The following is a 15,756-nucleotide window of genomic DNA, read 5'->3' on the forward strand; positions in this document are numbered from 1 at the left end:
TGTATATATATATATATGTATGTATGTATGTGTGTATATATTGCTACTATATCTTTAGAATCTGTTACGCTCCCTCACTTTTCTCGCAGTTTGTCCACATCCTTGTGATCTCCACCGCCTGGTATCCTAACCCATCCTCCCACCATAGCTCACCGCTTCTCTATATCTCCCTGTCACTGAGATTTCTTCTCTGTCTTTCTCCGTCTCTATGAACCTTATCTTTCACTGTCCTCGAGATTCTACCATTCCTTGCATTCATCAGTTATCTCTTGCTTCTCTCTTTCTGTCCAGACTGACATCACCAAAGCCTCTCACATCATTATTGTTCCTAAGTTTACATAATAGATCTAATTAGTTCTACCTCTTCCCTTTGATATGATTGACTGAACATACTGCTTTTATGCTGTAAATTCTTCACGTGACGTTTCAGCTCTTCCTTCATTCATTCCTTTCAGTCTTAGACCTATTTTTCTTTTTCACTCTCCGCTCTCTTTTCCCCGCCTGCTCTCAGCGTGCGGAAGGCGCTGTCCACGGCCCCGCATCAGCTTACTGCCTCTTCACACACACATCCACACGTACCTAAACCCGATCTACCCTGAAGCACTGCAGATTTAACGTCTGACCTTCACTGTCCTTACGCCACTCCAATAACCTCCTTGAGAAAAAAAATCCGACTCTTCGCTTCACCGCAATGACACGATTGGCACAATTTCTCTTGGCACTATGATTATGGCACTGTAAAAGAGCGGCTCTTGGTCCCAGCGCCACACTAGCGTCCCCGAGAACTCCGGAAGTGAGACCAGAAGGCAGGCAAGAATCGTAAAGTTAAGGTAAGCTCGAGAGAACACTGTCACGTGACAGAGAATGGATTAACCGTCGTGGAAGGTTGAGAGGTTATGGGCAGTCAGGTTCCTTAACGTCTTGGGAAAGTTATGCTGGAAAAAAGTCATGGTTGGAAGGTTAATGAAGGAACGAAGAGACGAAGTGAATAAAAACACAACAGACAAGAATGTAGGGAGAAAACAATGACGAAAGGACGTCAGGTAAAGCATATTTAGAAATATTAGATTACCAGAAATGCCAATTGTATCTTTATCACATAAAGTTTTTTATGCCAAGTGTCTTTCGGTCTGTCCAGGGTCAAGTGTTACGGCTGTTACAACTGATACGTTTATATGTCTGATATGTATCTAGACGTTGAAGGATTCACTAAAACTGTGTCACGTGGTCAAGTCAGATCGTTGTCCTCACAGTTATGAGGTCCTGTGTCAAGGGTGGGAGGGTATGAGGCTGTCAGAAGTATGAGGGTAAAATGACACCGAGACATGCGGTACCTTTCAGGATTCCCGTGCGAGCGTCGTCCGTGTTACGTCATTAAAGAAGTTTGGGGTAAAACTTGTCACGCGTCGGGTTTAGTGCCATATGACACGAAGACTTGCCTGTCCTCTTGCACGTTATATAAAGTAGAGCGCACAATATAAGAGGCAGAAAAATGATCGATAGAACATGGAATAGAATGAGAGTTTCTACACCTATAGAAAAGCGGGGGTGGGGGGGGGAGCCATATGACCCCCGCAAACCCCTCAACACGCACTCCTACCCCTCCCCAGCCACGGCGACGGGCGTGGGGCGCGGGCGTGCAGCGAGGGCGTGTGAGGGGCGAGGCCACACAGCACAAGCTTGGTGTCCACCTTGGCATGCGGTGACACTCTGAGCTCACTAGTAACAACACCACTGACGTCGATGATACAACAGGAGATGAACGCAACTTCTTGAAGACAGGACACTCACACCCGACGTGACTACATGTTATACAAACACAGCAGGAAATACGTTGTTTGTGCATTTTAGTGCATTGTCTTCACGTAGAGACTAGATATACGGGCGCTAGATATAATGGGGTTAACGCCTCTTGGCACGTGACACGGTTACTGGCACCACGGTCACGCCTCTCACAACACTGTGGCACCGGAAGGCAGGCGGGCGACGCGCCCTTCCGCCCAAAATGGAATGATATCAAAGCTTATTTTCATGATGTCGCATTTGTCTCTCAACAGTTTGGAGGCAGAGCACACACACTTGCGCTGTGGACACCTCTCTTGCGAACATTCAAATAAACTTTCAAAAAGCGATTAGATTCAGGTTCAGTTGAAGTTTCATTTCACGGGGTTCAGTTTCGTTTCGTTTCTCTTGGCGTGAGGAAGTGCAAGAGCCAGTTAAGGGGCTCCGGGCGATGTCTCCTCGCGGCCACGACCCTTGCAGGAGCTTGCAGTTGCTTCTTTTTACTTCGCAATGTCACTCAGCGTCCCCATCGCGGCCCGGAAACCCCGTCTCACACCCTCACTTGTAGGTCATGCATCCAACACACGATAAAGTTCCGCTGGACGCCCTGAGGCCAGCGTCTCGAAGGTGAAAGCCGGTGATGAGTCCCTGGCCACCGAGAGACATCGCGGATCACCAGCTCGATCCTCCGGTCCTCCAAGTGTCGATCTCTTGCTCCTGGTCGCAGATTATATTTCGATTCTCTTTCTGGGTCTCGGAGCTGCAGTCGCCGGTGTCCACGATGCTCGGGGCCTCAGTGGAAGTTCCAAGTCGGTTTCGTGAACGTTGCTATAATCTTGAATTCCTAGCTGCGGCGAAGGCTTAGCCCGCGCCGTTCTTGTAATCTCATTCTGGCGATGTCGGTGGTGACGCTAATGCCGATGACGAAGAACATGGGATGGGGGGGGGGGGGCTTAAGGGGGTGGGGGAAAGGGGGAGACTGTGAGGGAAGACTAGTCATATTTGGTATTTGGAGATCGCTTGAGGAAGGAAGACAGGAAGGGGAGGAGGGGGTGGGGCGAGAACGACACGATGTTGCTTGAGAAAGGGAAGGGCGAGGAAGGAGGAAGGGGAACCAAGGAAGGACCGGGAGACCCTAGAAGGTTTCGATGCAAGTGAGAGCGGCGGCGTAGAGCGACTAGAGAGGATGCGAGGAGGAGGCCGGGTCCGGCCGAATGGTCTGCAGCTTGGACTGCTCCTTCTCCTTCGCCACCATGGAAGGTTCGGTGTTCCGTCGGCGCAGCTTTGACTTTGACGTTTTCTTAAGCATGGTGGCCTGTTCGGGTGGGTGGGGGGAGGAGGAGGGGGAGGGGGAGGAGGGGAAAGGAGTGGAAGTGGACGAGGGGAAGAAGCACGAATACCGACAGAGGATGGAAAGAGAAAATGAAAAAAGTTGGCAAGGTTTAGCATCCATGATGACCCATGGAGATGAGAAAGAGGGAGGGAATAGTAATGCATTTGAACATCGTGAAATCGGTGCGAAAAGGGGGAGGTGGATACATATACATACGTGTAAGCATATATATATATATATATATATATATATATATATATATATATATATATATATATATATATATATATTCAATGTTTATGCATTCGTGATAGATCAAAATGGGGATAGATAACAGACCAAAAAGTGAGTGAAGATGTGATTGAGAAAAAACATACAAAATCAGTTGCGGGCGATGTGGCATAACCATAAGCCATTAGTAAAGAAGAGAAAAAGACGAAAGTAAATCATTTGCACAAGATCAAAGAAACGTGGAGCGAAAGAGGCCGAGAAACACACACAGAGAAGTAAATAAACGAGCACAAAAGGGGTCCCCGGAAAATGGCGGGAAAATTATAAGACAACAAAACAGAAACCACAAAATAATAAGAACAATGTCAACAATAAGAATGATAATGGAAATAGAAACAAAATTATAATGATAATAATAATAATAAATAATAGTAAAATAACAATAAATAAATAATAGTAAAATAACAATAAATAAATAATAATAAAATAATGATGATAATAATAATAGTAATAATGATAACAGCAACAACAATAATAATAATATGGACAATAATAATAATAATAATAATAACAAAAATATTAACAATGATAATAATAATAATAATAATAATAACAATAATAATAATAATAACAATAATGATAATAAAACACACCCGGAAGTGTGGGAGAGGGTTTGCGGGAGAAGGAGAGAAGGGGGGGGGCAGAGGGGGGAGGGAGGAGAACAATAAAAAGAAATATGTTATAGATCACTAAGCTCTGGATTGGCAGAACATCAAACTAACAAAATCAAATATGTCATCACAACCGAAAAGAATAACACTCAAGATGATGAAATCTGAACACCAAGAGGATAACAGCAAGAAACTGAAACGAGTAAATGCGTGGTCTTCTTTTTATAATAAGAGAGAGAGTTCGGTCAAGGGCTTTTTATTTTTTTTATTAGTTTCTTATCTTTCTTTAGTAAATATATAAAAAAGATCCATCCAGAAACGTTTGTGATAAACATTTCCACGGAATATTCTCTTTTTTTTGTGCGTGATGTGGAGTTTACGTGTGTTTTTTAAAGGCTATGTTATACATCTATTTTTTCTGTACAGTGACAGAATTTGCAAACGTTATGAAGACATGGAATAAAAAAACAACAGGAAGAGTAAAAAGGAAATTTGTTTGTTTTTTTGCGTCAAAAAGGGGGGGGGGGGGGAGGAAACGAAGTATGCGTTTATCAAATCACAGCCTTACAAAAAAAAACGAAACGGGAAGTGGCAGGCAAGGGAAACAGGGCCAGAACAACGACCATTCCCCGTGACCCAAACAAGAGATGATACGAGCGGAGGGTTTTGGCGGAGTGTGGGAGCTGTTAATAGGGTGTTGTTGAATTATTTTCTTTTCTTTTCTTTTTTCTTCTCTTTGAGGGGTGAGGGGGAGCGGTGAGAGGGGGGAAAGGGTGGGGGAGGGTGGGGAGGGATGGGATTTTAAGGTGTTGGGCGAATAAGGTTTAGGTGTTGGTCGAATAAGGTTGAGGTTCAGGGTTCACTTGTCTGTTTAGGGTTCGGGAGGGTCACCATTTGAAGCATGCAGCGAGGGTTCGGTGTTTCGCCGTTTGATCTTACTTTTCTTCAGCATAGTGGCCTACAAAGTAAAAAAAAAAGGATATATATTTATGTGTGTGATGCCAAAGTCATTACGTTACGATGCTCTAGATAGCTGAAATTATATCAAACATTGAGTTTTTTTTTATATCCATCAAAAAAGTACACTGGGAAGGTATAGAAAAATATATATATTATTTGGGATTTATAAGAAAAAATACGTTAAAATTTGGACACAAGGAAACACGAGAGACATGGTAAAGGTAGCTTAACCGTGCAAAATATCGCACAACCAATGGTATTCCTTTGCCTGATTTGACCATGAAAAAAGTTCCCCAAAATAGTTTTCATGACGGAATCTCTAAGATATCACACAAAGACGGTGTTTAAATGCTAGAAAATGTGTAAATTGATATAAATTAAATTTAGCTTTTAAAGATACTGTCTTTTTTCGTTCGCTTTATCGGTTATCGAAGAAAATCGCTTCATACTGCTAGTTCACCTAATGGCAGGCAGCGCCATGGTGGGCGGAGGTGGTCAGCTCCACCATTGCCTCAGGGAAGGCGGGGGGAGGGGGGAGGGATAAAGAAAGGAAATCACGAGGAATCAGTTTAAGGTAAGAGTATGAGGAGATACAGCAAAGGAGAAGATAGCATTAGTATATGATAATGTTGAGGTGTGGGAGTCAGGGTAAGGGCGGCATCTGTATTTTTTTTCTTACTCTTAATTCTTACCCCCTTTAAAAAACTATGATAATGATCGTTATCGCTATCGTAACCAGTTGTATCAGGACAATAAGAGGAGAATGTTGATGCGATCTTTTGCGTATAAAAAGAAGGAAAGTAAGAACATCTAGGAATAAATTTGGGAACAGTTAAACACTTTATATTTTCAGAGTCATGATCTATGAACTGGAAATATATGCATAACTGTATGGATAAAAGTAATGGACTGTCACACATTACCCAAAAACAATAAATTGGTCTTTATCTAACTATTACACTTATTTGGGAACGTATACACAAAATTGCAACCGGAAGGAATCTTAACACTAGACATATAACACTAGAAAAAAAAAAGCTTATTTAAGAATGGATACACTACAGTACTGGTTAGATTAGCGTATAAAAATCACACATAAGTTTAGTTTATTTCAACGTTACTGGAAAGATTTCAATTGAAAGCAGGAGCGGCCGCAGATGATGACGTCATCACCCACCAGTGACCGCTGTTCGACGCAGTCTTACCAACTACTCGACCTTGTTCGCAGTTACCGATTACCCGGTTTAATCAAGTACATATCCTGTATGTGTATTTTAATGATGGGCACTTAGCACACCCGTTTCAGTATCTTCAAGCTTTTCTCCTGTTCGATGATATTTTGGCTTATGTACTGTACATATATATCTCAAGTGCAACATAATCTAGATCTACTGTCACTAACCTACTCCCTTTTTAGGATTTTCCCTTATTATCGTCTGTGTGTGTGTATGTGTGTGTGTGTGTGTGTGTGTGTGTGTGTGTGTGTGTGTGTGTGTGTGTGTGTGTGTGTGTGCCTGCGTATGTACAGGCATTGCATGTATATACCCATTTGTTCGAATGTGTGCGACTGAACCCTCTATCCACTAACCCACTCCCTCTACCCACCCACCCACAACCCCAACCCACGGCCTGCCCTCCCCCCGCCCCTCCCCCACCCCTCCCGACCCCCTCGCTCAAGCGCCATGTCTCTGAGCGTTACCTTGAGCGCCGACTTGAGCACGACCACCTCGCCGGGCGCTTGGTTCCAGGGCTCGCCGTCCACCTGCACCGGGAGCTCCGAGTTGAGTTTGATCCTGATGTGGCCTGGAAGAGGAGATTGCGGTCAGGGTCCGGGCCGCTGGGCCGCCAGGATACTCTGGCAACAGGGCTCTGACACCAGGATACTCTGGCAACAGGGCTCTGACACCATGATACTCTGACAACAAGGCTCTGCACCATGATACTCTGACAACATGGCTCTGCACCATGACTACAGTACCATGATGCATTAGCAGTGGATGCATAGAACGGTTCCAAATGCTTGCTGCCATGGGAAGAGGCCCATGGAATCAAGGTAACGAATTTATGGTGTCATATTGCATGGTAATTCAGTACCAAATGAGCGAATCCATATAAGGATGACAGTGACGCCATAATGTTTAACTAACGAAACTAAAGCCATGATGCTGTCGACTACAAATAGGTAGTTTTACGCATATATGACATTATCAATAATTAGCTTAATTATTTGTTTCACTTCTAATGCTATTTCTTTACCTTTTCTCTGATTAGTTTCATGTTGTATACTTTACAGAAAAAAATAAACTGTAAGTTTTATTTGATATAATGGACCATAAAATTACATCATGATATTACTTAATATCACATGAAGGAAATTGCTGTGTATTTAGTGTAATTTGATTATATATCACACGCACGCACGCACGCACGCACACAGACACACACACATATACAGCGTGTATATATGTATATATATGTGTATATAAATATATATATATATATATATGTGTGTGTGTGTGTGTGTGTGTGTGTGTGTGAGCGTGTGTGTGTGTGTGTGTGTGTGTGTGTAGGCGTATGTACATGTGTATGTGAGTGTGCGTATGCGTGTACGTGTGCGTGTGTGCGTGTGCGTGCGTGCGTGCGTGCGTGTGTGTGTGTGTGTGTGTGTGTGTGTGTGTGTGTGTGTGTGTGTGTGTGTGTGTTTATATATACATATATATATATATATATATATATATATATATATATATATATATATAGCGTGTGTGTGTATCTACTTATGTATATATGTAATATCACACAATTACAGGGAGGTGTTTAAACCCAATTAGTGTATTCCCGAGTGGCTGCACTTACTAGAATTCCATGAGGTCAAATGCCATGCAATGAAAATGTTCTCAGATGTATGAAGTATCCGATGTAAAGTAGTGCGATGGTGCCCGGTGGAGGAGGAAAGGTAAGCTCTCTCCATGTGATATAAAAGTGGTAGATGTATTAACAGAGTATAATAAAAACGAAGTGGGCATAAATGGATGCCTGATGTCGTCATCTTAGCGGTATTCTAGGATTTAGCTTGGGTTGCTCTCACCCCTCAGCAAATTCACTTGTGTCCCTAATCACTGGTTTATATTTATGCTCAAGAAATGGCCCATGATTTCTTAGGAAACTTGAAACTTCCCCATGGGACTCATGAGCTAAGCTGTTCACATGGACTCACCCATGTGAAATCCCCCCCCCCCCCCCCAACCTTTCATCTTCCTTAATTTAAACGTACAATCCCAGTTCGTTCCTTCTCTTGTTAAGAATCTACACAAAGTCCCTTTTCAGCCTATCAATGACGGCTGTAGCCCTCCTTTTCCGCCTCCCTAGACAGCAACCTTTTCCCCGAACCACAAAGGCGCCTCTGCCCTTCCCAAAGTGCCCCCTCCCCCCGTCACTGCCCCTGCACTCACCTCCCTGAGCGATGCGAATGGCAGACCGCAGACCGGACTGAATCTGGCCAAGGTGGACGATACCCGTGACGCCGACGACCTCGAGATGGCCATCCCAGTGGTTGGGCTTGTTGAACTGGTCGTCCTTCTCGGGTCCCCAGGGGTTGGCCCCCGAGCCCCACGACAGGATGTTCAGGATGATGATGCCCTCCACCGGGGGAAGCTCCACGTGCTTACCGTCCACCTCGAGGCGAATCTCCTTGTGCAGGTCTTTGCACAGCTTCCTGGAGACCATCTTGCGGAGACCCATCTTCACGTAGACGCCCTTGTTGTGCAGTCTGGAATTGGTATGCGGGTAAGCGTTTCGTCACTCCCTCCCCCCCTTTCTCTCTCTCTCTCTCTCTCTCTCTCTCTCTCTCTCTCTCTCTCTCTCTCTCTCTCTCTCTCTCTCTCTCTCTCTCTCTCTCTCTCTCTCACACACACACATACACACACACACACACACATACACACACACACACACACACACACACACGCACACACTTGCCTCCTTACCGACTTCCTTCCTTTCCCTTCCTCCTTTCCCACTCCCTTCCATCTCCACCCCTGCTTCCCTCGTTACCCTCCTGCCCTTCATCTTCCTCCTTCCCTCCCTCCTTCCTCCCACAAATGCTCACCTGCTGTTGAATTTGTTGGGGTTTTCCTCCCTCGCGTTGTGGAAGTCCAGACACAGTTCGGCCTCGATTCCTATGCCGAAGTAATTGTTCATCACGAAGATCTGCGTGTTGTCCTCGCTGGTGGACGCTGCTGAGTGGGCGGGCAGAGGGACAGAGGTCAAACACTCGTCGGGTTTTCTTTCTATTTCGTTTTTCTTTTATCATTGTTTATGAAGTGCATGTTATCTTTATTGATAAATTTTTGTATATTTTGTCTTTCTGTATATTTTTATCCATTCTTTAGAAAGGTTAGAAGCGTTGTATGACAATGTAGATGATAGCATATGCATGCATATGTATACCAATATGCATAGTAGTATAAGTACACGTGTCAAGAAAGCTATTCCAGAGGCAAGCCACCCCCTCCCGCAAACGAAATGTAAAAGTGCGATTTTCGTTCATGGCGCGGAAAGGACGACGTGAAAGCCAGGCGGACGACGCCGGCCTTTCCTCGCAACTCACCTATGGAGGTGGTGAGCGGCTGCTTGTCCTCCATCTTCTCGTCCACGTGGAACACGACGGTCCACCTGTCGAGCCGCACGTTCTCCGCGTCGATCACGTCCTTCAGGAGGTTGATGGGGTCCTCGCCCCCGTTGTAGCCGGGGCCCCAGCGCAGAACGCGAGCCAGGTCGTTGCCGGTGCCCAGCGGCACGATGGCGCAGGCGGGAGACTGGCACTCCGAATCCTGGCCGACGTTGTCGAGGCACTGCAGGACCCAGCCGATGGTGCCGTCGCCGCCGCACACCAGGATCTTGTAGTTCTGCACGTGCCGGAACACGTACAGCCTGCGGGAGCGAGACGGTGAGGCGAGCCAAAGGGCGCAGGCGAGCTATACTTGTCATACCATTAAGGCTTTTATTGTGATGATTGTTTTAGCAAAGGCTATAATAATGGTAATCATCATTACCATCACCATCATTATTGGCAGCAGCAATGAAGACAAACTCAGTCTCCTTACCACAACTCAATGACAAAGTGAAAGTAATAAAGAAGTTGTAAAGATAACAATAAAAATACCAGCAATTATAACGAGAATTTTGATAATACTTGCATTAGCGTTATGATAATGGTGGCAATTATCATGCTACCCATAATGGTGAAACTAATGATATTGCTAATGATAATAATAATAATGAAGATGATGATAACAATAGCAATGATAATGAGGATGACGGTGAGAACCATACGAAGGGCCGCAGGCGCCGCCGGCCGCACACCCACCCCGGCAGAGGACCGCCGTTGTCGAGGTCGAACACCTGGTACGGGTTGAGCAGCTTCCTGAAGGAGGAAATGAGCTCCAGGCCCTGACATCCTCCAGACTTCACGTTGACGAAGACGAGGAGCGGCTGCACGCCCTCGGAAATCATGTGAGGGAGGATGTTCGGCAGCAACATCACTGAGGAAAGGGAGGAACGTCACATGTAGAAAATTCAAACCAAAATTGAGAAAGGCAATAAAAAACTGCCTTTCCCATTTGTAATTAGGCAACCCCTGTAAACATAAAAAATAAAAAAACAGGCTATGATATCAGAATATACGAGTCCTTTTTTATTTTTAAAAAGATTGCTAACGTTTCGATTTACTGGTAATAAAAAGTCGACGTTAATCCATAAAAAAGTTTGTAATAAGTCACTTAAAATATAAGAGTGATAATAGAATCAACACCAACATCAATATTGCTAATAAAGATAAAACAATCTGTTATCACTTAATTAACAAAACCGAATTATGAATTAAAAAAAAAAATATATAAAGATAGATAGATAGATAGGTCCATCACATCCATACATACACATACTCACACACACACAAGCACAAGCACACACACACACACACACACACACACACACACACACACACACACACACACACACACACACACACAAATATATATATATATATATATATATATATATATATATATATATATTTGTGTGTGTGTGTGTGTGTGTGTGTGTGAATGTATCACAAATAACGAAAGCAACTCTTACCCAGTAGATTCTTGTCCTCATAACTAGACTCTCTGAGAGTGTAAAAGGCACGCACGGCCAGGTCAGAGTCCTCGTATGTGATGACCATTGACCCGTATTCGTAGTAGATGGGGCCGATGCTTGAGTACTTGTAACCGGCTGGAGGAGGGGGGGGGGGTGTAAGGGAGAATTATTAGTTTTCGGTTATTGTGTTTTTTACGAAGAATGAGAATGGTTAAGTTTTTAGAATCGTGTCTTGTATGTGAAGAATGAGAATAAGGATTCCGTGACGTATGGGAAATAAGATTTTAGTTTCATGATTTGGTGTTGGGTGTGAAGAAGTGATGGTTTTCTAAGGGTCGTCGTCCGTATTTTAAATGTTTTGTCTGTAAGGACGGTATTAACTTGTGACTTGATGTGTTTACTGATTATGGGATGAGTTATTATGTATAGCTATTTATTAATAGTTTATGCAAATGCTACTGAGAGAGATGAGAAATCTCAGTGCTACTGTGTTCAAAATAACCACTCCGCCAAAGTAACACTAATAACAGGTCGATCCTACATCTACAGTTACTGAGATGTCTATCAAGTTTCTAAAAAGGAAGATAAACAAGACAATTTTAACTCTATCTACTAAATACGATATGGCAGATATTAAGGATTGTTTTTCAATTTATCTATATACATACACACACTCCATAAATGCATACATTTATGTATATGTATATGTATGTATATATATATATATACTGTATATATATATATATATATATATATATATATTCATATATATACATATATATATTAATATATATACATATATCATATTATATATATATATATATATATATATATATATATATATATATATACATGTATATATATATATATATATATATATATATATATATAAATGTATACATAAACACACACACACATACAAATATATATATATATATATATATATATATATATATATATATATATATACATGTATATATGCATATATATACATATTTATGTGTATATATATATGTGTGTGTGTATATATACACACACACACACACACACACATATATATATGTATATATATACATGTATATATACATATATGCAAATACATATATATGTATATACATATACATATATAAATATATATATATATATATATATATATATATATATATATATATATATATATATATGTATGTGTGTGTGTGTGTGTGTGTAGATACATATATGTGTATATATGTTCTTTTTGGCTTATACCTTTTGGTTCAGTTTTCTTTCTCGTTTGGGCTTCGTTAATGCATGAATGTAGCTTATCAGATGCTTCTGACAAATTAAACGTGGATATTGCCTTTCCTCTAGACATCCCCTGATATTCAGTGGGTTTGTGTGAGCGGCGACACAAGGTGTGCTGCAATGCCCAACAAAGGGCTTCTTAAACCTACAAGCGTGTTTCTATCCATACATCCTTTTAGGAGTTACGGTTCGGACAGGGCGCTGGGATGAGCACCCTATCGAAATGAATCTTTCCTTCTCTGAGAGTTACCCTTCTTCCCGTTACCCCCCTCCCCCCTCCTACCATGGCGGCGTCCTCCCAGCAGCGCAGTGGAGTCGAATGTCGCGCTAAGCTACCAACGCCGAACTCACATTTACCCAAAATGTCGGTGAGAATGTTCTCGTATTGTCGCTGAGACTGGTTGGGAGGAAGGTTCCCGACGAAGAGGGCGATGCTGGGGCCGTGCGGGTCTTTCACCAGCTGCAGGTAGAAGCGAGTCATCTCCATCTGCCGGATGCTGTCGCGCCCCACGGCCTTCAGAAGCTCCCAGGGGCGCTCCGTGCTCTCCATCACCCGCTCCGACACTGTGGGGGGGGGGGGGATGCTTTCCTTATCGGGGTTTTCATGATTGCCGTTACCATCATTACCGTTATCATTATCGTAACCTTTAATATCATTATTGGTATTATTATTATTATTATTATTATTATTATTGTTATGATTATTATTATTATTATTATTATTATCATTATCATTATTGTTATTATTATTATAATTATTATCATTATGTTTATTAAAACAAATTATCATTATCATTATTATTACTCTTATAATTACTATTGCTATTATCATTATTTTTTTCATTATTACTATCCTTATTATCACTATTGCTATCATTATAATTATTATCAATATTATTATTTTTTTGTTATAACTATTATAATCAATATCATTGTCATTATTGTTATTATCATTATTATTCTTATTATTATTGTTATAATTATTATCCTCATACCATCATCATCATCATTATTATCATCATTATTATTATTATTGTCATTGTTATTATCATTATCATTATTATTATTATTACTATTAATATTATTATTGTCATTATTGTTATCACCATTATTATGATAATGGTAATAATTATCATGATTATCATTAATACCATCGTATTATCATTATTATTATTATTATTATTATTATTATTATTACAGTAATCATTATTATTATGATTATTATTATTATGATTGTTATTATTACTATAATCATTATTATTATAACTATTATTGTGATTATTACTATTATTGATATTATTATTATTATTATTATTATTATTGTCGTTGTTGTTATTATTATTATTATTATTATTATTGTCGTTGTTGTTATTATTATTATTATTATTATTATTATTATTATTATTATTATTATTATCCTTATTATTATTATTATCATCATCATCATTATTATCAATATTATTAGTAGTATTATTAATATCATTATTATTAGTGTTATTACCATTATCATTATTATTATCCTTTTGTCATCACCATGTTGTTATTATCATTATCATTATTACTACTATATTATCATTATTATCATTATTGTTATTTTTTATAATTACGACTACTGCCATTTTATTTGTAGTGCCAGCGCCAAGATTGATATTATTATTAGTTATAAATATTATCATTATTATTGCCAACACTATGATCATCCTTGTCAGTATCATCACTAATCTAATTGATACTATCAGTCAGTGTCAGTATCGTATATATCTCACAGCAAATTATGAGTGTTATTAACTATATGGTGATTTACTGAAGATCTGCAGCACCACTATTTACAGTCAGGTTTGCCAGTGGATATCTAAATGATAGATATTTCCACCTGAGATCATTACTCTATCATCAGCCAAACGTAAGGAGACTAACAGAACTAAAAATCTTCCTTCAGTCAGATTTCCCCAAAGGCTACATCTGTAAATGGGGTTGGTTTTAGCTGTTCTGTCAAAGTACAGAATAGGCTAGAACTTGACCATTTCTTCATTAGCCACACAAGACAGCTCGACTCCAATAGGCAGTAGTGACACAGAAACCAGTCAACTCAACCAAATATTATTAGAAAAAGGGAAAAGACTGTCACCAATCTCACAGAACTCAGAGCAGCAAATCCAGGCACATACTCGTGTACCTCTCTTCAGAGTCGAACTAAATGTTGATCCGCCAGATAACTGGCCTGAGATTTACGTCTTACACTCGAGCTTTCTGTTACTCGCCCTATCTCACTAGGGTCACTAAAATCCATTAACACACTCTTCTCTTACCTCGAAATTGCTCTGGACACAGAATCCGGTAACAGTCGTTGTAAAATAGTTATAAAATGCCAATTACTGTCGCCGATCATCAGTGCAGAGGGTTATTGGTACGTTTGGTTAACTTAAACAATCCTCGCGGGATTTTGTGTACAGACGTATTTCAGAGGGAGAACTGAGTCTGTTAACTGACTTTGGTTACTTGGCTGTTGTGAGGAGACATGGCCGAGTCAGGTGAGCCAAGGCAGAAGTCATGCAACGGTGCTCGATACCAGCAAAAGTTCACTCATATTTTTTATTTGATGCCACCTGATCAGAAACATAGAATGGAAGTGTTTCTTCTCTTAGTGCAGCGTTACAATCTGCAATGCTCGCCGCCCCAACCCACCTCCTTTGTCCAGCATGACCTCCACCAGTCGGTAATCTTGTGGTTTACTCTCCGGAAGGCCGAACTTCTTGAGCGCTTGGTCTATGACCTCCGTGACGACGGTGTTCGAGGTCACGTTGATGCCCGTGTTTTCGATGGTCACAGCAGCTCCCAGCCGCGAGGGGTACACGCGAATGGTCCCTTCGTCATTGTCCTTTTCTCTGCGGAGGAAAAGTTGGAAGTTCAATGGGAGGATTTTTTTTAATTAGCCGTTTCTTTCATTTCTCTTGTATGTGCTCGATGAAGATACTGTTTTTCTCTTCTAAAGGAAAAAAGCAAAACATCTTTGAAAAGAGCTGAAATTCTTTGGAATACTAAAACATGAAGTCCAACGATGATTAAGTCTGTTGAAAATATGAACAATTAGATATATAGATTTTAAAGCTAAAGACCAAAGACCATACTGTCATGATTTTCGTTATTTGCTGTCATGATGTTCTTATCGTTACTGCCACGTCAAATTGTCTTTCAAATCCCTTAAAGAGGTTGAATGCTGATTCAATGTTGTACTTACATTTGCCATTCATTATAAAGTGTTTTCATTCCCAAACATATTTCTTTAAAAAGGTATTTCACATCTGTCTAATAATTCATGAAAGAGTTTCCACATATATAATACCGTAGAGCAAC

The 15,756-nt window shown here is 40.9% G+C and overlaps 1 protein-coding gene across 7 annotated transcripts in view; it reads right to left on the bottom strand.

Moving 5' to 3' along the window:
• LOC125046524 (diacylglycerol kinase theta-like) overlaps positions 1–15,756 on the bottom strand; it is a 71,416-nt gene continuing 55,660 nt past the window's right edge. For 2 of the 7 annotated variants that reach the window (XM_047644304.1, XM_047644302.1), the window contains exons 9-17: positions 15,088–15,287; positions 12,754–12,966; positions 11,116–11,253; positions 10,346–10,520; positions 9,587–9,909; positions 9,086–9,215; positions 8,430–8,746; positions 6,677–6,780; positions 1–3,097 (exon numbers count right to left, since the gene is read on the bottom strand). In XM_047644304.1, the coding sequence (XP_047500260.1) occupies positions 2,960–3,097; positions 6,677–6,780; positions 8,430–8,746; positions 9,086–9,215; positions 9,587–9,909; positions 10,346–10,520; positions 11,116–11,253; positions 12,754–12,966; positions 15,088–15,287 (1,738 nt within the window). In that variant the 3' untranslated portion in view covers positions 1–2,959. Of the gene's footprint in view, positions 3,098–4,264; positions 4,976–6,676; positions 6,781–8,429; positions 8,747–9,085; positions 9,216–9,586; positions 9,910–10,345; positions 10,521–11,115; positions 11,254–12,753; positions 12,967–15,087; positions 15,288–15,756 lie in introns of those variants that run through there. The other 5 variants (XM_047644305.1, XM_047644303.1, XM_047644308.1 and 2 more) reach the window with 5 other exon arrangements.

Source organism: Penaeus chinensis, chromosome 39 (assembly GCF_019202785.1).
Source record: "Penaeus chinensis breed Huanghai No. 1 chromosome 39, ASM1920278v2, whole genome shotgun sequence".
In the NCBI taxonomy this organism is placed as follows: domain Eukaryota; kingdom Metazoa; phylum Arthropoda; class Malacostraca; order Decapoda; family Penaeidae; genus Penaeus; species Penaeus chinensis.